Source organism: Podarcis vaucheri (assembly GCF_965113315.1).
Source record: "Podarcis vaucheri genome assembly, chromosome: 5".
Classification (NCBI taxonomy): Eukaryota; Metazoa; Chordata; class Lepidosauria; order Squamata; family Lacertidae; genus Podarcis; species Podarcis vaucheri.
In genome coordinates, this window is record NC_138763.1 from 4,147,338 (window position 1) to 4,172,868 (window position 25,531).

The window sequence follows — 25,531 nt, forward strand, 5'->3', positions numbered from 1 at the left end:
TGCCCCCAGGTGCTCCTCATGCCTTGATCCTTCCCAGCATTACGACTGGGATAATAACTGCAGACAGAAGTAACGAGGTGTTGAAGGCATTTTATTCAGCAAAGTTGATCATTTCAGCCTTAACGGATTTGGAAGCCGTTTCCCCATTCAGCTCCTGCATAAAACAGAGGAGCAAAAAGGAGTCCGGTGGGCGAATCATTGACGTTGATCTGCAGCAAAACAAGGTCTGGAGGAGGAGGAGGAGGAGGAGATCTCAATCTGGAAGGTAAAGAAAGTGGGAGCATCATTATCTGCTTCTAAAGAAACGTCATAATCTCTGCCTTGTGACAGGTAACATGGTGATGTTGACTAACTGGAGAAAGGCAATTGATTCTATTTCTGGTTCTCAGACTTTTCAGGGAAATCTTTGCCTATTCCACTGTGTATTGCTGATGACCCTGGTACGTGCCAATTTGCACAGTTTTGGCAAGGTTTACGGTGCCCCCATGAACCCTGGAACGCTCTTCCCTTTGCAAAAGAAGACCAGGAAGCTGTACTTCAAGAAAGTTTCCCCTCCTCACCCCTCTTTTCACCAAAGAACCCCAGATAAAGTTTCTAAGGAACTGAATATAGGCCGAGGTGATTATCTGAGAATAGCAACCCTGAGATGGCAACTGCTGAGTTCTGCATTATGCTAATGAAGTCTCCCTGCTTAGGGGATCTTGTGTCCTTTCACAGCTCCTCCCTGTTCATTTGGGGGGGGGTGTTATCCTGATGCCCAGCTTGCGAGCAGCCCCAGGACACTTGTCTGACTAGACAGAGCTTGGTCTCGACTAGCAGAGCAAATCTTACGGTCTTTGGGAATTGATATACAATGAATTGGGGGGGGGGATGTTTAAAATAACATTTGTCAAAAAACCAGAAGCCTTTGTATTAAGAATTACAATTGCCGACATCCCAAAAGACCAGAAAAGACTGTTTATGTATGCAACAGCAGCTGCAAGGATGCTACTAGCCCAAGGGTGGAAGGAACCAACAGTCTCTATCAAGGAAGAATGGCAAGCCAAACTGCTGGACTACACAGAAATGGCAAAACTGACCGGGAGACTCAGGAATGAAGAAGATAATGACTTTAAAAAAGAATGGGGGAAATTCACAACTTATTTAGGAGACCATTGTAAACAAATAAAAACGTTAGCTGGACTTTAAAAATAACTTGTAAAGAAACGAAAGACATGGATGAAAACTGAATGATATGTAGGTTTAGAATAAAGGTATTTTAAGGACCCATGCAGGGGACGGGAGGGAAATCACGAGATTCAGAGCACCTCATATATGGATATGTTAAAAGTTTTTTTCTTTTCATTATTTTAAATTTGTTCTTGCAAAAACCAATAAAAAAATATTTCAAATAAAAGGTTCTTAACAAGCCTAGGTAAAAAGGTGCTTTGCCCTTAAATAAGTTGGACTTCATTGCTTCTCCGCAAAAGCTTTTTCTCACTGAGTGCAAACATTCTGTGTACTTGGAAGCAAGAAAAATGCCACACATGAAGCACAGGTTATGTGCAAAAATGTGCACGCACACCAAATCCCCTGTATTCCTGCACACCCCACCCATTCTTACCTCTTTCTTCCTCTGATTTGCTGTCCACCTTCTCTTCCGATGAAGTCGCTGCTGTTAAAAAAATAAGATCAAACACTGGTTTATGCCAACGCCGTGCAATATATCCACCTGATTTGTATGTTGGTGACAGCAGAGGGTTCACCAACAGAAATAAGAATCCGAAGCTCAGCTGGAGCCCAGGCCCCACATATTGGAGAACGCTGGTCTTCTCTGCAGAGCCACACATGCATAGGCGCCGACTCCATGGGGCCTGAGGGGGCCCGAGCCCCCTCAAAAAATCGTTTGGGGGGGCTCCGCCCCCCAATAATCTCGGCCGCCCCTCCAGCAGAGCGCCATCGCCGCCCCTCCCCCAGCCCAAAATGCACAGGGTCGGGCTGCATGCCTCCTGCCCTCCCTCCCGAGCAAAAGCTCCACCCAATTTCCTTCGGAGCTGATTAATAGGCGCAGCACGCTCTCCCCTATTCGCTCACGAGGAGGCGGCGCCACTTTATTTGCATATTCATGAGCTTATTTATTATTCATGAGCTTTCATTTATTATTCATTATTTATTATTCATGGGCTCCCCCAATATTTTTTATAAGTCGGCGCCCCTGAACACATGTGCCCAGTGCATTCAGTAGGGCAGGGCTAGCCAGCATAATGGTGCCCTCCAGTCCATCTGGAGGCCGCCATGTTGACTACCCCTGCATTGGGGCCTTTAACTCATGCAGAGAACCATGTCTGGCTTGGAGGGAGGAAAATGAAGGATCAACTTGTCCTTCACCCATAAAAAATCTCTGGCTGTCAGGGGATGGTCTGGATATGAAGATTGGGGAATGCAGTCACAGGTGGATCAACTCCACTCGGAAGAGGAGGGGGAATATTTGTGTGCCCCCCGCCTCCAGCGTTTTCAGAAGCAGAGAGAGAGGCAGACACAGACTTAGAAGCTGAACAGATTAGGGAGGAGTTACCCAACTACGGGATAATGACAAGGGAGCCAGAAGGGAGGGGGCAGCTGGGAGACACATCAGTTGAAAGTATGGGGGAACCACCCCTCGCAATGGACTCGGGGGTCCAAACGTATCAGAGATCAAAAGAGGCAGAGAGGGGGGAGGAACTCCCCATTGGAGTGCTCCTTGCATCGGAATGAGGATTCAGAGTAGGCAACTGATCTCCTTGAGAAGGGTTGTCTGTGCTTGCAGCATGATGCTGTAATAAAAGGACTGTAAATCTATCAATTGATGCTTTTGAATTCTGGTGCTGGAGGAGACTCTGGAGAGTACCATGCTCTGCAAGAAGATCGAACCTCTCCATTCTGAAGGAAATCAGCCCTGAGTGCTCACTGGAGGGACAGAGGCTCCAATACTTTGGCCACCTCATGAGAAGAGAAGACTCCCTGGAAAAGACCCTGATGCTGGGAAAGATTGAGGGCACAAGAAGAAGGGGATGACAGAGGACGAGATGGTTGGACAGTGTTCTCGAAGCTACAGACATGAGTCTGACCAAACTGCGGGAGGCAGTGGAAGACAGGAGTGCCTGGCGTGCTCTGGTCCATGGGGTCACGAAGAGTCTAAACGACACAACTAAACGACTAAACAACAACAAAATCTATCAACTGCTCATTAATTCTTATCTGTGAGCTACTGAAGGAGAGGGGAACTTCCACGCTTGACACCGGCTGACCTTGGGCAGCTCAGAGTCGCTCAGCCTCCTTGGGCTGTCGTGAGGACAAAACGATGTTGTGCACTGACATGCTTTGTTGATATCCTTTATTTTTATGTCATTGTTTATGCTTGTTCTTTGTGCTGGTGCAGGAAAACTTAAAAACTATGCACGAGAGAGAGAGAACCCCCCTCAAAAAAAATTGCACACATCTAAACATGTGTGCAATCCATTTTGCATCCTGTGGATATGGCAGAATGAATGAACGCCGTCTGCTATTGATCCCAAGGACTCTGTCCCTGCCTTGCAAAGATCGAGTGCTCACCTCGGATTGGAGGCCTGTATCTGTCACAGCTGATCTTTGGCCTTTTCTGGCTGTACTTATCACAGAACTGGAGGCTTCCGGTCTGGTTACAGCACCAGTCATATAATTTCAACTCTTCGTCTGCAGACAGGAATTGCGAGAAAGAAAGGAAAGGAAAGGAACTTATCAGAGCCTGATATGGAAATATTTGAGACCAAGAGCCTGACTTGGACAGAAGGTGGGAGATTCTGCCGGGAGATTCATAAGGTTATCAATGACCACTAGTCACAATGGCCGTTTTCTACCTCACCGTCAGAGGCTCTATGCCGGACAATATCTTTTGCTGGAAATGGCAAGAGGGCAGAGTGCCCTTGCGCTCAATTCCTGCTTGCTGGGCTCCCACAAAGATCTGGCTGGCCACTGTGAGAACAGGATACTGGACTACATGGACCATTGGCCGGATCCAGTAGGGCTTCTCTTGTGTTCTTTCATCGCCTACTAGTTAGGGATGCAAAAACTTGCGTTCTACTGTGGGATAGCCAGCTTCATGGAACCAACTTGCTAGCGCATGAAGGGGTTAATACTATAGAGTAAGCTCTACTGCCAGGCTTAGCTAAGTCCACTCCCTCTCACCTTGGAAGGAACTAGACAATCAAGCCTTTGATTCCCTTCCAGTCTCCCTGATGAACTCAGCTCTCACAAGCCATTCTTGGGTTCCTATGCCCATAATTTAGGAACTTTTACCACTTTCTGACTAGGTCAGGTTTTAGTGCCTGTGCAACTTTTCTGACTGATGTATGGAAAAGCACATGAACCTGACCTTTGAAGAGTTTGTAAGTAAAGCAGTTTTTAAACTTGCAACACGTGTGGTCTTTTCCTATGCTGGGGGAAGAGGGAAGTTTTGGAGCTCACAAAGGCATAGTTTAAAGGTCTAACAACCTATAGTTCCACACTTTGTGATTTTAAATCTCTGCTGGGGTTCTCTCACCATAGAGTACTTGCCCTAAACCTGGAGCTTGTCACCCAGGGAATCCTCCATTTACGGTATATATATATATATATATATATATATATATATATATATATATATATATTACATTTCCCCCTCCTCCTGCACCAACACCTACAACCTCTTGTTAACTTGATAACTTGTGGGTATCTTCAGGCAGATAACCGTTGCACAGCCTCCAAAGTACAGCTTACCGCTGTTGGGGGAGCTCCTTGAACCCTTCCAGACTCTTTCCTGGTGACCTTCCACAAGTTGGTTTTTGCTGTTATAAAGACACCGGACCCCAGCACCGTACTTGTTTGGGGCAGAGGAATACAGCATGGTTAAGCGGGAGTCCGGCAAACCTGCAAAGGTTAAAGATGTTAGTTCTGTGTTGCAGATCTTCGGGGGGAGGGCGGGTGTGCAGGAAAAGAAAGGCACCCTTCTTAAACCCTTCAAATTTCCCCAGCTGAAAAGACCCCTCTTGTACACCTCTATCCTTACACCATGGATCACTGCTTCAAACATCCCCCAACTCCATTATTACACAACACTGATAGGCCATACCTTCAGGTCCTTGGCCCAATATACCTGAAGGAGCGTCTCCACCCCCATCGTTCTGCCCGGACGCTGAGGTCCAGCTCCAAGGGCCTTCTGACGGTTCCCTCCCTGAGAGATGTGAGGTTACAGGGAACCAGGCAGAGGGTCTTCTTGGTAGTGGCACCCGCCCTGTGGAATGCCCTCCCATCAGATGTCAAGGAAATAAACAACTATATGACCTTTAGAAGACATCTTAAGGCAGCATTGTTTAGGGAAGATTTTTATGTTTGATTCTATTTTGAATCGTCTGCTGGGAACCGCCCAGAGTGGCTGGGGAAACCCAGCCAGATGGGCCAGGTTTAAATAATAAATTATTATTATTATTATCTGCAAGGCAGGAGGACCCATGTAGGGGCATCAGAAATTATGACAATGCAGAGAAATGGATGGGCATGCAAAGCTGCCGTAAAGGTAAAGGGACCCCTGACCATTAGGTCCAGTCGTGACCAACTCTGGGGTTGCGGCACTCATCTCGCTTTACTGGCCAAGGGAGCCGGCGTACAGCTTCCGAGTCATGTGGCCAGCATGACTAAGCCGCTTCTGGAGAACCAGAGCAGCGCACGGAAACGCCGTTTACCTTCCCGTACCTATTTATCTACTTGCACTTTGACGTGCTTTCGAACAGCTAGGTTGGCAGGAGCAGGGACCGAGCAACGGGAGCTCACCCCGTCGCGGGGGTTCGAACTGCCGACCTTCTGATCGGCAAGTCCTAGGCTCTGTGGTTTAACCCACAGCGTCCCTAAAGCTGCCTTACACCAAGCCGAAACACTGGTCCATCTCACTCAGGATTGTCTACAGTGGTTCTCCAAGGTTTCTTGCATTTCGCAGGGGTGGATGCTGCACAAAAACGTGCTTCGCCATGGAGCTATGGGGTCGACGTCATTTGAGCCACACAGCAACCGAACTGGAGAGCTGCTTTCATTGCATTCAGTGGTCTGAGACTGGCTTAAATCCAAGCACTGTGTTCGAGTCACAGAGCCGACCACGCACCTTTTTTGCTGCGGGAGAAGCGATCGTCCGACAGCCCCTGTTGCAGAGAGCAAGGGCAGGGAGGCAGGTCCTTGTTCCAGGCAGATGGCTGTCCCTCATGGCTAAGCCAGTCGAGGCACCGCTGCCTGAAGTTCACCCGGATGCGGCTGTCCAGCTTGTATACCCAGAGACCACGCACACCTGGAAGGAGGGTGCAAGAAAACGGGAGGGAAATCAAGGGCGTGAAGCTTAATTTACTTATGGTACATCCCCGCCTAGCTGCCCTAAATCTATCAAATTCCTTCCAGATCTCTGCTACCATTCTGGTATAACATAACGGAATAATCCAAGTGTGTGTTGGGAGTCCCACCCTGACCTGGACAACAAATTTGGTGAGAAGCTTTTAACCGTTCCGAAAAGATTCAGAAGAGGCCAGCCAAAATGATCAAGGGGGTGAAGGAATTCCGCTTCGAGGAACGGTTGCACCATTTGGGGCTTTTGGGTTTAAGGGAAAAGTGAATGGAAGGAGACAAAATAGAAGTTAACGAAATGATGCAAAAGTTTCCCCCCCTCTCTCTCACGATGCTAAAATTCGTGGACACCCAAGGAAGCTGAATGTTGGATGGACAGATAAAAGGAAGTTCTCCATCATGCAGCTTGAACGTTTTCCTTCGGGGCATCTTTTGGGTCACTGTGGGGACAGGATGGGGACTAGGTGGGCCATTGAAATAATCCAGAAGGCTCTCCTTGTGTTCTTAAAGGCCAGCAACTCTGCACCCCAATGCTAGAACCAGACAACAAAACCACATTTGAAAGAGGCCGTTTAGAACAGGGGCCAGCAACCTTTTTCAGCCATAGGCCCAGTCCACCGTCTCTCAGACAATGTGGTGGGCCGGAGTATATTTTTTGGGGGGGGGGATGAAGGAATTCCTATGCCCCACAAATAACCCTGAGATGCATTTTAAATAAAAACACACATTCTACTCATGTAAAAACATCAGGCAGGCCCCACAAATAACCCAGAGGTGCATTTTCTGTTATGATATGGAAGCAATGCGGCCGCGAGCTGCAGCTAGCTTGGAAGCAAAACATAATGGGAATATTGGGACTGTTTCGTGGGAAACAAAGAGACAGTCAATTCACAGTGCGATGCACCGGAATTAGCTCAGAGTGTAATATGAGCTGTACAGGAAGTACAGAAGGAGGAGTTTTTACTCTCTCGGCTGTTGAAGTTTGAGGAGAGCAGACGTGTTTTCTGTAACGCTGCAAGGACAGAAATAAAGACATGTAAATACATTTCTGTCTATCTCTTTCCCCTCCCTGGGGGGCAGGGAAGAGGGAAGAGTGGTGTGTTCTTCTCACGCTGAGAAGGATCGCCGATCGCGACCTAGCCTGTATCCTGCTGGGAACTGTTGACAGGGAGGTCAACCGGAGATCAAGCTGGGTGCCTGGAGAATGGCCAGTTTCTCCTGATAAAGGCTTGATTCCAACATTTTCTACTCATGTAAAACATGCTGATTCCCGGATCATCTGCAGGCCAAATTTAGAAGGCAATTGGGCCGCATCCGGCCCCCGGGCCCTGGTTTAGAAGCTTCTAGTTTTCAAATCCTCTAAGTGTCCCTATTTTCCAGGGACAGTCCCGGATTTACAGAAGCCGTTCCAGTTTCTGATTTGGTCCCAGAATGTCCCGCTTTTCCTTAGGACATCCCTATTTTCATCTGAGAAAAGTCGGAGGGCACGGAGTTACATGACCCCTGAACCAAGGAGATAAAGAACTATGCAACCTTTAGAAAACATCGGAAGCCAGCCCAGTATAGGAAAGGTGTTTTTTAAAATGTTTAATGTTTTATTATGTTTTTATATGTGTTGGAAGCCACCCAGAGGTGGCTGGGCAGGGTATAAATAATAAATTGGCTATAATGATGTTGATGGAATAGAACATCCCTATTTTCATCAGAGAAATGTTGGAGGGTATGAGTTTTGCTTTCTGCGAGGACAAAGGGGCTTTCAGACCCCTGGCAGGATATCGGGGGGGGGGGCTTCTGAGCAACCTTCAGGGGGCCACATGTCAGTTGTGGTCAGTTGTGATTTATCGGCTACTTTAAAATGAGGCTGCGTTTTAAATTGCATTTTAACCTGTATTTTAAACTGGTTTTTTTCCCTCCCTTCACTTTTTCCCCTATTATGTATTTACTGTGATTTTATTGGTGTTAGCTGCCCTGAGCCCAGCTCTGGCCAGGGAGGGCAGGGTATAAATAAAATTTATTATTATTATTATTATTAGTGGGGCCGGAGGCATAGGTGTGTGGAGCAATGCAAGTATATTGAACCCCTTTGCAGTATCTTTGCAAGTATCTTGAACCCCTTTTCTCTTGAAGCCCTTTGCAGCCTCACAGGTGGACAAGAATCTGTTTTTTTTTTTGTGCTAGTGGGTTTCTTGCGATGCGTCGACCGTACCTGTGTTGTAGCCCTCGGTTTGATCTGGCCGGTATTTCTCAGCTGGCGTTTTAGTCATCAGGTCATCGTTTTTAAAATATCCGTCACCACTGTGGGAGAAAATAAGAGGAAAGCGGATTTTTTTATCTTTCCAAGGACACACAACATTTCCCCTTCTCAGACCAGGAGATCGTTCAGATCCCAAGTAGCTGAATGCAAACCTTTCAGAGAAGAGGCCATCCCCACATTACATTTTGGGAGAGCTAGCGTTCCACACGCTTGACATCTCACAGTAGTCATAAGCAACTCATCCACCCCCTTCGCTGTTTGTAAAGGTGTAAAAAGCAGCAGTTGGGGTCAGGGCTGGATTTAGGTTTGATGAAGCCCTAAGATACTGAAGGTAATGAGGCCCTTTATATGTCCAGCTGTCCTTTGTCAACAACAAATTGTCACTGTTTTTTGGTTGAATATATGCTATATGGTAATTTATGGATCTAACAGGTATCTAAAGCCATTTGCACATAACAAAATATGTATTTTATCAAAGTAATTGTTGAACTTACCTTATACTTTGGAAATGTACATCCAGCTTTTTTTCCCTTTAATTTTTTGGGGGGCGCCCAAGAGAGAGGGGCCCTAAGCTATAGCTTGTTTAGCTTATACGTAAATCCGGCACCGGTTGGGACTTTTGACAAGAAATTGGTGAATATGTAGTTTGGCCCCATGATTTCAAGTCCATGTGCAGGAGCCAAAGTCTCCCTCTTCTCTCTCTCTCTCTCTCTCTCTCTCTCTCTCTCTCTCTCACACACACACACACACACACACATATATATATATATGTATGTAAAGGGACCCCTGACCATTAGGTCCAGTCCTGGCCGACTCTGGGGTTGCGGCACTCATCTCGCTTTACTGGCCGAGGGAGCCGGCGTACAGCGTCCGGGTCATGTGGCCAGCATGACTAAGCCACTTCTGGCAAACCAGAGCAGCGCACAGAAACGCCGTTTACCTTCCCGCTGGAGTGGTACCTATTTATCTACTTGCACTTTGACGTGCTTTCGAACTGCTAGGTGGGCAGGAGCAGGGACCGAGCAATGGGAGCTCACCCCATCGAGGGAATTTGTACCACCGACCTTCTGATCAGCAGGTCCTAGGCTCTGTGGTTTAACCCACAGTGCCACCTATGTTCCATAAATTAATTGGCAAATCTGAAAATTTCCCATTCAGAACAATGGAGGAAGCAGTTCCAGGTGTGCTTTCCTTTGCTCTCTCAAGTGGCTGCCGCTATCCAAAACACACTCATATTTCAACATGCACAGATCTCTGAATCATGGCAACAGGGGTTTGACCATCAGTGACAAATCCTCCTATTCCTGGCTCGCCCACCCATGTCCTTTGGTTAAGGAACTGTGCATACCTGGTCCACCCGATCAGCACATTTGCAGGAGCGATTCTTCTGTAATCCCATTGCATTCCACCGTTTTGATAAAGGAACAGTGTGTATGTTCTGTATCCATCAGTGGTTAGGATGGCTTGGTAAGTGTTGGTCTGGAAGATACATAAGTAAGAGGTGAGACAGTTTTCCCACCATACTATCCAGGTGCACATTCAAGGCTCAGGAAGCACTTTTCTTAAAGTGGCGTTTCTTATTCTACCTTCACAAATAAAAAAGGAACAGGGAACTCTATGCATATTAAGCAGCCACCACAAGTCAAATGCAAATTGCTGCTTTAAAAAAAGTTCTCTCCATCTCCTTTCGACATATGGAGGTTACCATGTTGGCTAATCCTGCTCAAGAATGACTCTTTTTTTTGTGAAATCTCAAAAGAAAAGAAAAAAAAAGAAAAAGAAAAATGAATGAGGTTTTGAGCTATTTTTAAGGAAATTTGCCAAAGAATCAACACTGGCTGCCATACGACCAGGTTTTCCCAGGCATTTTAACCAATTTTTGAAATTTCCGCCCAGATGCTATTTTCAACAGACGAATCTGTGATATGTCCAGAAAATCCCAGACGTATGGCAGCCCCATGAAATATAAGAGGTGATATGTCCCATAGAAGAGGGAGCAAGCTTGTTTTCTGCTGCTCCAGAGGGCAGGATCTGAAGCAAAGGATTCAAGTTACAGGAAGGGAGATTGAAACTCAACATCACGCAGAATGGTCTGACTGTAAGAGCTGTTGGACATTGGAACAGTCAGTGGAATGGAGTCCCTTTGATATAGGGTCTAAGGTCCCTTTGCACCCCCCCAATAAAATATTTGAGGAGGCTGCTCCCCCAAGTTGATGGGCATCAGCATGGAGTAGTAGTAGAATCCTAGAATCATAGAATCATAGAGTTGGAAGAGACCACAAGGGCCATCGAGTCCAACCCCCTGCCAAGCAGGAAACACCATCAGAGCACTCCTGACATATGGTTGTCAAGCCTCTGCTTAAAGACCTCCAAAGTAGGAGACTCCACCACACTCCTTGGCAGCAAATTCCACTGTCGAACAGCTCTTACTGTCAGGAAGTTCTTCCTAATGTTTAGGTGGAATCTTCTTTCTTGTAGTTTGGATCCATTGCTCCGTGTCCGCTTCTCTGGAGCAGCAGAAAACAACCTTTCTCCCTCCTCTATGTGACATCCTTTTATATATTTGAACATGGCTATCATATCACCCCTTAACCTCCTCTTCTCCAGGCTAAACATGCCCAGCTCCCTTAGGCACTTAGGCACTTAGTAGTAGTAGTAGTATTGTTATTGTTATTGGTTTTTATTGATTTATTGGTTTGTTTGTTGCTTGTACAGGATACCTTGTTTTTTAATGTTTGGTGTTTTGTTGTGTTTTATTTGTTGTAAGCCGCCCAGAGTGTCTTGGGGAAACCCAGCCAAATGGGTGGGATGTAAATTAAAAATTATTATTAATTATTATTATTCAAATGGCATACACACCCACCCCCCAATATTTTATTCAAATTGGCACCCTTGCTCCTTCCTTGGAGATTTTAAAGCAGAGGCTGGAGGGATGCTTTAGATGAGATTCCTGGACTGGATGACCCTTGGGGTCCCTTCCAACTCTGTAATTCTAGGATTCTACCAAATAATAAAACAAGATGCCACGGAATATATTTGCAAGGCTCCTTAAAATAAGGCACTTCATTAAAAAGCGTTACTTGGGTCTTTCTTAGAATACCAAAGTACAGTGATCGCAGTGTTCTGTTGCTGGAGGCAACTCACTCTGCCGTTCTGTCCCTGTGCTGGGTAAGGTTGCGCTTTCACCCAGGTGATCTTGAGTGTCCAGGTGGCTGAATAGGAACACTTCAAATATTGCTGAATCTTTGCTTCCACATCACGGACAACGGGGTGTTTTGCAGAGGTCTGGGTAACATATTCCTGCATGCAACAGAGGAGTGTATTACAAATGGGAATCTCACACACACATTTAAACTTATGCCATGGAAATAACACACAAGGACACATGTAGCTCCAGAACCACATCTGAAGTTACAAAGTTTCCACCTATGAACACTTATGAGTATCTTAGTACAGTGGTACCTTGGTTTAAGAATAGCTTCGTTTATGAACAACTTGGATTAAGGACACTGCAAATCCGGAAGTAGGTGTTTTGGTTTGTGAACTTTGCCTTGGATTAAGAACACGTTCCGCTTCCTGTTGAGTGTGTTCCTTTTGTAAATTGAGTTCCCCGCTGCTATGGGAAAGCATGCCTTGGTTTAAGAACGCTTTGGTTTAAGCACCGACTTCCGGAATGGATTAAGTTCGTAAACCAAGGTACCACTGTATAGATATAATAAACCACCCCAAATGCTCACCTGGTAAAAGATGGTTCCTTGGCCTCTGGAGAAATCAGCATTGTCCCAAAACACGGCTATCATTGGTACTTTCTCACGGCCATTAAATCCTTTCGGAGGTGGGTTAGGATAGCTGGAAATATCTTTATCAGAAGCTGGGAAAATTATTTGTCCGTTGTCTGTGAACTAAATGAAGGAGAGGTGCAAATGAAGACCGGCAAGATGCAGCAAAGTCGATGAAGTTCTGCTTTCAGAACTGGGTTTTTCTGACAAATTCTAATTGTAAATGTGTCACTAATGTAAGCTTCTGCTTTCGTTCTGATTGTTGCTTACATTTTCCCTGTGAAGCACCGTGGGCATTCGTGAAAGTTGCCTATTTGATCCAAATTGTGTGGATGTATCAAAAGTATTCCATCAACCAGAGCTTGGACCACAGGAAATGCTGCTTATATAAGTTTGCGCTACTGAGACCAGGGATGCACACAGGCAGTTGCAATGCTGACAAGGTAAGCAATCTACCACACACACCCTTAAAATATTCTGGCAGTCCTTCCAGGTTCCAAGTGCCAGACTAGCAAATTTGCCAGAGCGCCAAGGAGTGTGGCGTCATCCTGCTTCCCGTCTGCCCATCCAGACCCTCTGCCTCTTTGAAAGACATGGCAGAGATAAATGGGGAGGGTGGGTGTTATGTACTGAGTTGAATAGGATCCAAAATGCAGCAGTCTGATTGGTCCTAGAACAATAGGATTCAGAATGCAGCAGTCTGATTGGTCCACAGGAGCCACCCAATCCAGCTCCAGGTGGAAGTGAATCTGCAACCTGATTGGCCTACAGGTGAATCCTGGAATTAGCCAATCAAGTGGGGCCCATTGTGTAAATGATGTTTATAAAGCAGACATTCTGGCAGAACTTCCATTCCTCCTCACCACTATGAGCTGAATAAAGAGCATGAAATCCACTCTCGACTCCCAGTATATTTCATAAAGACTCACATAGAGGGAGCTGCGCAGCGTTTTCCCCAGTGGGATTCCAATCTCGGGCCTGAACAGAGGCGAATTGAAATCCACTTTCCTTTGGACGTATTCTTTGTCATTCGCACTTGCTCCGTATGGGAAGAGGGACGCCGCTGCACATCAAAACACAAGAACATTACAAGGTGGATCTTTCGACGAGTCCTTCCCATCCCTCCAGAGTCTACCTGCCTCCTGTATTCCGGCCCTCACCTGCGACTACAACCATGTCTATCTCTCTGAGACTGAACAAGACAACTGGTAATATCATCCAGACTCTGTGAGCAGCCTGCTCCCCCCTGCAAGAGAGGGGGCCCCCAAGATTTGGGGGAGCAGCAGGAGGGACTGTAAAGTGGGGAGAGGACCCGGGTCTTGTTGGCAGTATATTGTGGTGTTTTTCTATTTTGTTGGACGCCGCTCAGAGTGGCTAGTGCAACCCGGTCAGATGGGCGGGATGCAAATAATAAAATCATTATCATTATAAGTAACAGGATGCCACCCATTGTAAGAAGCATGGAACTACCACCAGTGGGAGGGTCTTTCCTGTCACCTCTGCTATAAAACAATGCATGTTGGTGACACCATTGCACTGGGTATCCCCCCAATTCTGTGAACTGCATTCAACTAAAGTCACACAAGGACTTCTGCTAATAATAATAATAAACAAACAAACAAATAAACACCCCCCACTTTATTAAAATATGGGTTAAAATACAATTTAAAATGCAGACTCATTTTAATAGTAATGGGGCTTTTCACCCTTCTTCTTCTTCTCCCCCACACATGCCCCCCCAAATTGACTTGGGAGGGGGTATCAGGAGATCTCCTGGAACAGCATACAGGGGGAGGAGAGGGCAGATCGTCCCATCAGGAAAGTAAATGCTTATACTGTACTGGCAAAGTGATCTGCTTAGTGCTCCATTGAATCCCCCCTAGCAGGCTGTTTATCAAATACTACTCCTGCTCAGAGTAAATCCATTGAAAATGACAGGTGTGACTTGGGCCCATTAATTTTAATGGATGTACTCTGGGTATAACTCGGTTGACTACAACCCTATGCCTTCTGGAATTCTCCAGCTGTTGGGTTGAGATGCGCAGCTGGATCACGCAGCCTTGACCTAATGCTACCACTGTGCACATGTACAGTAAAAAATAAATAAATACATGGCATTAAGAAGTGAGTCCCCAAATTTATGGTTGGGCTAAAGACAGGTCCCTGGTCTTGTAAAGGCTGAAGACAACTGTCTTAGCTCATCACAGAGACAAGTGTTTGCAGCAGGTTGGACTAAATGACTATTGGGCTCCCTTCCAACTCCTCCGTTCTATGATTTTATGATTCCAGTTTATCACAAGGAGATATTAAATGCCCTCACCTGGTGATGATACAGGAGCTGGAACTGCAGAGATGCGGACTGACTTTCCTGAGTTTCCATTGGCAGTTCCTGCTTTCCCATCCTTGGAATTCTGGGGCCTTGAATTGGGCTTCTTTGTCTTCCCTTCTGAAGATTTAGTATCTCCTGCGGTGGCAAGGGGGACCTCTGGTTTTCCTTTGCTGTTGCCAGATGTGTCTTTGCCCACACCAACAGCTGGCTTACTCTGGGTGGAGGAAGGAGGCAGGGATGAGATGCCGGAACCAGCGGGAGATGATGGCTTCATGGGTGGTTTTGCTAAAAGTATGGGCTTAACACTTCCTGGGTCTTCAGACTTGGAGGACAGAGGAGACGTCCCTCCTTTGATCTCAGGTCCTGATTCTGCCCCAGAAGGCAGTTTCAGGGTATTCGATGGACTCAGTTGTGTGCTAGACAGTGAAGAACTTGTTCCACCAGCAGAGGATGTGGTGGCTGGACCCTTGTCAGCTGCCAAAACCGAGCTGTCTGCATCGCCTCTCCCTTCGGACGCCGAGGAAGAGCTCAAAAGCCCATTGGGTGAGGGTCTGGATTCTTGGGTCTCTGAATCAGAGGGGAAAGAGTCTGTTTTGCCTGCTTCTACGCCAGCTGGTGCCTCCTCTACCTTCTGAGAAGATGAACCATCAGCAATGACATTTCCTGTGCCTTTGACATATGAGTTGGCGGGTCCAGAGGGCAGTGTGTTACTGGGGGGTGATAAGGCAGATGGAGATTCCTCTCTATTCAAGGACCCAGGACCAGTCCCCAAATCTCCTCTTGGAATCTCTGCGCTGACTTCTGCCCCTGGCGAGGAAGAATCTGACCCAGCCAGGACATCACTGTTAGAAGGAGCAGGCTGTCCACTTACAGACTTTTCCGAACTCCCTGTGTTATCAAGACCTGCCATGTTGTCACTAACATCTCCACTCCCTGGAGGTGGCTGTGAAGACTCTGTGATGCCAGAGACTTGGTTTGCCCCTACATTGGTGGCCAAGCTCTCATCAGAATATGCAGAAGCAGAAGGCAAGGTTCCTCCTGAAGCTTTGTCGATCACAGAAGAGGGTTGAGGGAAAGATTCTGCCCCAGTTATTGACCCAGATTTCTCTTCTAGCTGCTCTGCTACGTTTTCTGGGCTCAGGACTGTCTCTGTGGAAGAGGTGGATCCCTTGGTGGCTGTAGATCCCAAACTGGCAGTTTCCACCCCTCCAGTGGGAAGGGAAGACTCACCATCACCAAGTCCTCCAGAAACATCTTCACTTGTCAATGTTCCCGGGGATTGTGATTCTGTGGACAATGGATTAAATGATGCTTCCTTCCCACTCATGCTCTCCTCAGAAGCTCCTGCTGTAGCCGCATTGTCCACAGATGGTTGAGATCCTGCATCTGTTGCTGTCCCCATGCTGGGCGTTTCCAACCCTTCAGTAGGGAGGGAGGAATCTCCATCGCCAAGTCCTTCAGAAACCTCATTGCTTGCAGATGTCCCAGAAGATTGTGATGCTGTGGACAATGCATCCAAAGATGGCTTCTTCCCGTTCACAGTGGAAGTGTCTTCCGATTCTCCTGCTTCCTCAGAAGCTAAATCCCCGGCTGTATCTGCATTGTCCACAGATGGTTGAGATCCTGCATTTGTTGCTGTCCCCAAGCTGGGCGTTTCTACCTCTTCAGTTGACAGAGAGTCTGATGGTGACTCTGCAGCCAATGGAGCTGATGATGGTTCCTTCTCACTGGACACTATTGTTGCTGCATCATCTAGTGGTGGTTGGGATGCCTTGCTTGCTGCTGACTCTGAGCCAGCTGTTTCCACCCCTTCAATGGTGAGGGAGGAATCTCCATCACCAAGTCCTTCAGAAGCCTCATTGCTTGCAGATGTTCCAGAAGATTGTGAGGCTGTGGGCAATGCATGCAAAGATGGCTCTTTCCCACTCACAGGAGAAACGTCTTCTGACACTGCTCCCTCCTCAGAAGCTACATCCTCTGCTGCTCCATCTGGTGATGATTGAGATCCTGTGTTAGCTGCTGACTCCAAAATAGGTGTTTCCACATCTTCAGGGAGGGTGGAAGATTCTCCAAGCCCTCCAGAAACATCTTCACTTGTAGGTGTTCCAGAGGATTGTGACTCTGGTGCCAATGGGGCCAAAGAGGATTTCTTTTCACTTATTACGGATTCTCCTCCCTCCTCAGAAGCTACAGCCCCTGTTTCCACACCTTCAGGGAGGGTGGAAGATTCTCCACTGCTAAGCCCTCCAGAAACTTCTTCACTTGTTCCAGGGGGTTGTATTTCTGTTGATGTTGGGGCCAAAGAGGATTCTTCTCCCTCCTCAGAAGCTGCAGCCCCTGCTGTTGCTCCACTATCTACAGATGGTTGAGATCCTGTGTCAGTTGCAGGCCCCAAGCTGGGCATTTCCACCCTTTCAGGCGACAGAGAGTCTGACTCTGCAGCCGATGGAGTCGATAATGGTTCCTTCCCATTGGACACTCCTGCATTAACTAGTAGTGGTTGAGATCCTTCCCCTGCTGCCTTCTCAAAGCTGGCAGGATCCACCCACTCAGTGGAGAGGGAAGGGCTTCCTTCAACAAGTCCTTCAGAAACCTCTTCACCTGCAGATGTTTTTGGTGGTTCTCCAACCGATGAACCCAAAGGCGTTTCCTGCTCACTTGCAGCAGAAGAGTTTTCCCACTGTTCTATGCCTTCAGAAGCTCCAGGTCTGGCAGCATCTTGAGATGTTTGAGATCCTGCACTGGCTTCTGATTCAGAGATGGCAGTTTCCACGCCTTCGGTGGAGGCAGTTGCTGATTGTAACTCTGTGGCCAATGGAGACAACGGTGGTTCCTTTCCACTTTCAGCGGAGGTGTCTTCTGATTCTTCTCCCTCCTCATAAGTGACAGGTCCTGCTCTCACTGCATCATCTGGAGACAGAGTAGGCTCCTCGCTATCGACTGATGGTGATCCATCCATTTGCACCTCTTCAGCGGAAGAAGAGGAAACTGGTGGCTTTGAGGCTGACGGAGCCAAGTATGTTTCCTTGCTGCCGACACTGGAAGAGCCTTCAGATGGTTCTGCTCCCTCATCTGTTGCTGTTGCAGCATCTTCTGGAGAGAGTTGAGACTCCTTACTACCTTCCAAGTCTGAGTCAGTAGCCACTATCCCATCATTGGAGGGGGAGGCCGATGGTGACCCCATGTCTATTGGAACCAAATCCAATCCTTTCTTACTAAAAGTATCTTCCAATCCCTGGGCCTCCTCAGAAGTTGCAGAGCCTGGATTTAATGCAACATCTGGAGACAGCTGATAGGAGGCTGGAGAGCTAGTGGACCCACTAGGCTCAGCTCCTAATGGCTCAAAAACAACGGCAGGGGGGGATTTTTCACTTGGGGTGACTAAGGGAGATTCTTCTCCTGAGGCTGTGTTTCCTACTAATGTCTCGCCATCCTCTACAGGTGGTTGACTTGGGGTTTCTCCATCAGCCACAGCTCCTGGTGGTCCTGCAGGCAGCTCTGATTTTTCAGTGGGGCCAATTTCTGCACCTGAAAGTGGGAGATCCGTTCCAGCTTGGCCCCCGCTGTTGGTTGTCCCAGCTGCTTCATTTTCAACCAATCCAGTGCTGCCCTCACCATCCCTGCTTCCTTCTAAAACATCAGTGCCTTGGGGGGAAGGACCAAGGTTGTCAGAAGCTGGGCTTGAGGAAGCTTCGCCTTCTTCGTCTTCCACACTGAAGGACCCAGAAGAAGATGCAGAAGAGGGGGTATTTTCTGATGACTCTTGAGCTTCCTTTGATTCTCCACCACTCTCAGGAAGGGGTGTAAGATCTCCATATTCTGCATCTGTCAACTCTGCAGAGCTTGGTGGACTGTTCTCTTCTGCACTTCCTGGACCTAGCTGTGGCTCTGGGGGCTGAGTGTTGACTTCGTCCAGAAAGCTGCTGCTATCTGAAGGGGATTCCTCATCAACTGCTGTCTCTGAGGTGGCTCCTACTGTCTCTTCTCTGGAGGGTAAGGCTGATACCTTGCCTAGGTCTTCAGAAACATTTCCATCCTCAGCAGCCTCTGTTTCTGCAGGAGCCAGTTCAGGCTCTGTGGTGGACACTGGGGAAAGAGATGCTTCCTCCCTGTTCACAGCAGCAGGATGTCCTAGTTCCTCTGGCCCCGTGGTGACCTCTGAGCCTGCCCCCATGTCATTTTCTGGGGGTAGGTGGGAGGACGGTGGAGAGCCAGGTGGTCCATTTGATAGAGCTTCCATTGCATCTGTAGCAGAGGGACCAGAAGGTGACTCATCAGGAGATGTGGAGGGGAAGGTGGTTTGTCCTCCCGATGGATCTGTTACCACCATGTCCTCTGCAGGTGACAGATCTGAAGATTCTTCAGTGTCCAAAATCTCTGATCTTCCCACAGGTGGGATAAGCTCCATGCTGGAGAGTGGGGAGTCTGTATCGCTCTGGCCTTCGCTGCTCGTCTGTGTGACAGCATCAATTGTGGCTGATCCTGATATAACATCTGGTCCTGTGGCTGCCTCACTGCCTTCAGGAGAAGAACCAACCTTTCCAGGTGTTTCGCTGGGGGAGATCTCTCCCTCCTCCTTCTGAGAAGGTGTAACACTAAGAGACATAGGAGAGGGTGTTTCTTCAGATGACCCCTGAACTTCAGATGCTGTTTCATCCTCTAGGAGAGAAGGAGGGGATGTTTTGGTGTCGGGCAAAGTCCCTGGTACCTTCTCTGCTACCCCAGCTGAATTTATGGTGGTCATATCTGAAGAGGGCTCGCTCTGGGTTGATACTTTCGGCTGCTCATTCTCTGCCACCTCTGAACTATCTGTTTCCACACCAGGATTCAAGGGGGAGGCTGCCCCACTGGCAAGGTCTGTAGAAACTTCTTCTCCAGCAGGGACATCTGTTCCTGAAGAAGCTGGTCCTTGCTCTGGAGACACTGAAGCAAAAGATGCTTCCTTGTTGCTGTCTGGGCTTCCAGAACCTTCCTCTGCCTCTTCGTTAGTTGTGGAAGATGCCTGGTTCTCACCATCCTCAGGGAACTGTGAAGCAGAACCCGACCCCAATGGGAGTCCAGCAGGAGAAGACACTTCCATCCTCAGTGAAGGTTCAGAGGGAGCATCACTGGGAGATAAAATGCCGGGTGGACTGTCTATCGTGGACTCATCTACTGGAAGGGAACTGGACGATTCTGCACTCAGCAGGTCTTCTGGTTCTCCAGCGGGCACATCGGCCGTGTTTTCAGGGCCAACTTCTGGGCCTGCAGAGGAAGGAACTGCAGTTGCCTCTGTATCACTTTCAGGCTCTCCTGCAGACAGAGAGCTATCTGCATCGCCCCTTCCTTCTCCAGGAGCAGATTCTACATCCAGAGCAGCTTCATCAGCAGAAGGCAGCTGAGTGGAAACTGCAACAAGCTCACCGGGTTCTGATGACTCCGCAGTTGTGTCATCAGACGGCAACGAACCAGATGGGGGCAATTCTGGCGGTGGCGTCACAGCATCTCCGCTTCCATCAGCAGGAGCAGCTTCTTCTTCTTCCACAGGCAGCTCTTCTGTGTGGCTGGAAGGGTCTGCTTCTGGGCTCAAGGACGGGGCTGCAGCCTCACTGCCAGCATCTTGAGAAAACTCTGGAGTCTCCTCATCTGCTTCTGATATGACGTTTGGTGTTTCCTTCCATGAAGCTACAGTGGGGTTGAGCTGGAAACCCATGTCGCTTCCCCTGGTGTCCACATCCATTGCCTCCTCGTCTCCAGCAGCTGGTGGTAGAAAATTCATTTCGCTGTTTGCCCCTTCCTCGGAGGGAGATGCCCGTATCCCTTCACCGCCGGTTGCGCTGAGAAGAGATGTGCTCATTGTGCTGGGCTCCAACTCCATGAGAAGCTCTGTTCCTCCAGGCTGCTCAGAGGGAGAAGCAGGAAGCAAGATGGGTGCTGTGGATGTTTCTTCAGTCCTCTCTGCGGGGGAATCAGCGTCCTCTTCTTCCTTAGAAAGCAAGGTGACTGGTGTGGCTGCTTCCTTAGACACCACTGCAGCTGTTTTAGCTGTCCCTTCTTCCAAAGAAGAGTTTGTCCTGGCCGGGAAGACGGCCTTTTCTTCGGCATGGACTTCTGTCGTTTCCTTGGCGTTCCCTCCTGCAGGTGTGATTCCTGGTTTCTTGGGACCATCGGTGGAAGAGGCCACGTTTCCTGCAAGAGTGGAGGCCAACGGAGAACCTGACCTTTCTTCCTCCACGGAACTGGAAGAGTTCGCTGAGCTAATAGAACTCAGGTTTCCTTCTGGGTTCCCAAGGAGAGGACTAGAAGTATAGAATTCTGTGGCTTGGATTTCCTCCGTGAAGACAGGCGCCTCTGTGGTCGTAAGCATGGTGGGCTCGAAATAGTCACTGTCTGTGCCCCAGGAAAGGCCATCACCGGTGGTGGTGAAGTCGTCCAGATCTCCTTCTTCCCATCCTGTGGGAACTGGGACGGCAACTGTTTTCCCAGGCGCTGCAAGGAGTTGACAAAAGTAAGATGGAAAGTTACACGTTTGCATCAACAAAGGACTTGTCTGTCATTCAAGATTGCTTTGTAAAACAGTCAGAGGTGCCAGACCCTACAAGTGTCCCTATTTTCCGGGGACCGTCCGGGATTTACAGAAGCCGTTCCGGTTTCTGATTTAATCCTGGAATGTCCCGCTTTTCCTTAGGACATCCCTATTTTCATCAGAGAAATGTTGGAGGGTATGGAGTTATGTGACCCCTGAGTCAAGGAGATAAAGAACTATACAACCTTTAGAAGACACCTGAAGGCAGCCCTGTATATGGAATTTTTTTAATGATCTATTATGTGTGTGTTTTGATAATATTTATTGATTTTTCAATTATAATCCAATGGTAGCCTCATTATAACAATGCCAATTTACAATTACTAATATCAATCATTCAAATACCAAATTATATGGTTTAGATCAGGTGGTTCCCCCATGTCCTAGAATTGATGATTTGATGATTTTCTTTATTTCTTCATAACAAAATCTTATTGATTTCAATGGCATTCCAGTCGTAATAATAAGCCCTTATACAACAGCTGCAATATTTATAACTTCTATTCATGTTGATACATTAAATGATTTATAAGACTACAAGTGAGGATCTCACACTGTATCATTGTTCTTCCTGTGTATGACATTTATTCTGTCCATGATGTTGCTTCCTGTCCTTGTAAAACGTTATGTCTAACTTTTCCTGGTTGTTGCTGTTGTCCGTCATGCCTTGAGCGGGGCTGATATCCATTTATTATGTTTTTATCTATGTTGGAAGCTGTGCAGTGTGGCTGTAGCAACCAATTCAGATGGGTGGGGTATAATAATAATAATAATAATAATAATAATAATAATAATAACAACAACAATAATAATAATAGAATAGGACGTCCCTATTTTCATCAGAGAAATACTGGAGGATATGTGGTTTTTATTTTCAGATTCAATTTAAATGCAGCTTCCATTTAGCTCAGAGGTTTCCGAGGATGAAACTGCTATGAAACTAATGAAGTTTTAGCTTCAGGGCCCTTAATCCCAAAGAGGCCTAATAATAATAATAATAATAATAATAATAATAATAATAATAATTTATACCCCGCCCCCCAACCAATCTCGCTGGGTTTCCCCAGCCACTCTGGGCGGCTTCCAACAAAATATTAAAATACAGTAGTCCATCAAACATTAAAAGCTTCCCTAAACAGAAGCAACTATAGTCCACACCGCTTAAAATTTTTGGGTCTAGCGTACCCAATTTGAGTTGCAACTGTTTGAATCAAATTGATTACCGTATTTTTCGTCCCATAGGACGCACCGGCCCATAGGACACACCTAGTTTTTTGGGGCGGAAATAAAGGGAAATTTTTTTCCCTTTATTTCCCCCCCAAAACCAGGTCGGGGAATCCAAACCAGGTCGGGAAACAGTGGGATGGCGGCGCTGCGCCTCCCCGCTGTCCCCCGAGCTTGTGGGGCTGCCCGATGTCTGCCCGGCGGCGAGGCGCTCTGCTTCAGGGTGCCCCACGCGCCGGGCAGCAGGCTGCTATCCGGAGCCTAGGGAGCCCAACCCCTCTCGCTCTCCAAGCTTCAGCGAAAGCCTGCATTCGCCCCATAGGACACACATAGATTTCCCCTTCATTTTTGGAGGGGGAAAAGTGCGTCCTATAGGGCGAAAAATACGGTAATTTCTTGGTTGTATATATTTCGACAATCCCAAAATCTGAGAGTCATTAGCATAGATGATGCAAAGGTGTGGCGATTCTGTCGTGGGACGACCCCACTGAGGAAGATAACAGCGATAACCCCGACTCCATTTCTGGTTGCGAAGGGGCCCCCATGACTATCCAAGCTTCAGGGTCCCCCAAATGTAGGTGCGTCACTGGCGGTTCCCAGATTTTTGTCAGGTAAACACCCCCTGGGTTCCATACTCAACCCCAATGTCCCCTACCCCATGAAAATAGCATTATTCCAAACAGCAGTTCGCATGTCCTGTTGATATAGCAGAGTCCATTTGCACAACGGAATGATGAATAGTACGTGCCACATGCTTTTTGTTGCTTTATTTTCAGTTCATTGTAGAGAATTTACAAACATGCATCTTGCCTCTGCGGGAGCAGAGAAGCAACCCGTCCTTCTCCTCGGACAGAAGAAATACCAAGAGAACAAAGTGAAAAACAGGAAACCAGTGTACGTCACATCCAGCTTCCCATTCCCGTGGGAAAACCCAACAGTGCTCTGACTGTGGAATGTAAACATTGTCTTGTGACAAGCACTTTGCTGCACAGTGAAGAGAGCAGAAACCAACATCCTCCCCCTTTCTGTGAACATCACTGGGCAGCGTGTTCGTACAATATCAGTACAAACCCAACTTCTGTACATAGGTACAGTGTTGATCCCTTGATACAATCTTGGACAATACATCAGCAGGAATTTCATTACCTGGCATATAGGACACCGTTACGAGTCCCTTCTGAATATGTTCCCTAGCATGTTGCAACTTCAATTGCAAGTGCTTCGTGCTTTGCTTACAACCTTCCGAATTCAGCAAAGCCAAACATGCTTTGTTGTCCTGGTAAACCTGGATTGGACATTTGACAGGAATTTTCATGTCTTTGCACAATTGTAACAACCATTCACAATCCTTAAGTGAATAAGACAGTGCATTCAGTTCAGCTTCACAAGTACTTAAGCTAATTGTTGTTTGCTTCTTGCATGACCAATCAAATAGACCCTGATTGTACATGTAGCAAACTCCAGACGTACTTTTCCTGTCTGTAGTGTCACTTCCAAAACTTGCATCTGCAAAAATCTCAAGACCACCAGACTTCTGATTGTTAAATCTCAGTCTGTAATGCATAGTGCCTTTCAAATAGCGTGCTATGCGTTTCAGAGCTTTCCAATCCTTAACAGTAGGATTGTTAACTTGTCTGCTTAGCAAATTACAGCTAACAGCAATGTCAGGTCTTGAACATCTGGCAATGAAGTTTAGCTTGCCTAGCACACTTCTGTACAGTGTAGTGTCAGAAAATGCTTCTTCAGTGTCTTCTACCTGATAACCTGTTGTCATCGGTGTGTCTACAGGGTTAGCATCCATCAGGTTTAGTTTGCTTAACACATCAGCAATTTTCCGTGACTGGTGTACTAGAATGTTACCACTTTGATCTTTTTCTATTTCCAGAGATAGGTAATTGTTTACCTCACCAAGATCTTTCATGTCAAAGTGCTCTTTCAGTTGAGCTAGGGCATTATTGTACATTGTGACATCTTTCCAAAAGAATAAAATATCATCAACATAAAACAAACAATACAGCTTCTTTTGCCCCTCCTCTTTGACAAACACACATGGATCAGCTTTTCCTTGCTGAAAACCTAGTGAAAACAATGCTTCAGTGAGTTTTGTGTGCCAACACCGTGCACTTTGTTTGAGACCATAAAGGGACTTCTTCAGAGCACAAACAAATCCCTGTTTTACCTGTACGCCATCAGGTGGAAGCATATAAAGTGATTCACCTAGAGATCCGTACAAAAACGCTGTATTTACATCGTGGTGACTAATGTGTAGATTCTCCTCTGCAGCTAGCTTGAGCATAAGCCTAATGCTCTCATATCTCACCGTGGGTGAGTAGGTCTCGTGATAGTCTTCACCTGGTACCTGTGCAAAACCTCTGGCTACCAATCTGGCTTTGTGTCTGACTATCTTGCCATTTTGATCAGTCTTCGCTTTGAAGACCCATTTGCTTCCAAGCAGTTTCATTCCTGGAACTACTGGAACTAGCTCCCAAGTTTTGTTCCTTTCTAAGGAATCAAGCTCAGCCTTCATTGCATTTAACCAAGGCTCAGCTTCCTTAGAATCCAAATCCTGGATTTCTTGGAAACTTGAAGGTTCAAATACCTTCTTGGAGCTTTTAACAGCTGCTACTGCTGTCTTAGCAAATTCATCAGCAAATCTCTTTGGAGGTCTGCCTTTTGTGGCTCTTTGTGACCTGCGAATCAGCCTTTGGTCTTCAACACTCTCCTCTTCCTTCTTAGGAGAAAATTGACCTATTGTGAACAATGGTTCCTCCAATTCCTGATCAGAGCTTTCAGAGGGTCGCATAGAGGCTTTCGCACTCTTGAAATCCTCTGAATCACCCGATTCAGTTTCAGACTCAGAATCAGAACCTTCATCAGTGGGTGTGGGTTATTGTTGCTTATCCTCAGTCTCATCACTGTCATCAGGATAACATTGGAAAATTCCCACATTCTCCCCCCACTTGGCATTGTACTCAACACTTCTTGTGAGCTTAATTGTCTTAAAGTCAGTCATCATTATTCTG

General features: G+C 47.0%; 1 protein-coding gene across 2 annotated transcripts; it reads right to left on the bottom strand.

Annotated features, from left to right (window-relative positions):
• Window positions 1-70: 70 nt before the first annotated feature.
• On the bottom strand, window positions 71-16,890 carry MUC4 (mucin 4, cell surface associated). 2 transcript variants are annotated; one of them, XM_082224046.1, is made up of 11 exons: window positions 14,711-16,890; window positions 13,320-13,453; window positions 12,349-12,513; window positions 11,756-11,911; window positions 9,960-10,090; window positions 8,564-8,652; window positions 6,128-6,307; window positions 4,753-4,902; window positions 3,571-3,690; window positions 1,604-1,651; window positions 71-258 (listed from the first exon to the last, which is right to left on the bottom strand). In XM_082224046.1, exons 1-11 carry the CDS (start codon window positions 16,119-16,121, stop codon window positions 254-256), a joined length of 2,589 nt encoding a protein of 862 aa, XP_082080172.1. In that variant the 5' UTR covers window positions 16,122-16,890; the 3' UTR covers window positions 71-253. The 2 variants fall into 2 exon arrangements, with proteins under 2 accessions (XP_082080172.1, XP_082080171.1); XM_082224045.1 differs by having other exon boundaries at window positions 1,604-1,654.
• Window positions 16,891-25,531: the final 8,641 nt, after the last annotated feature.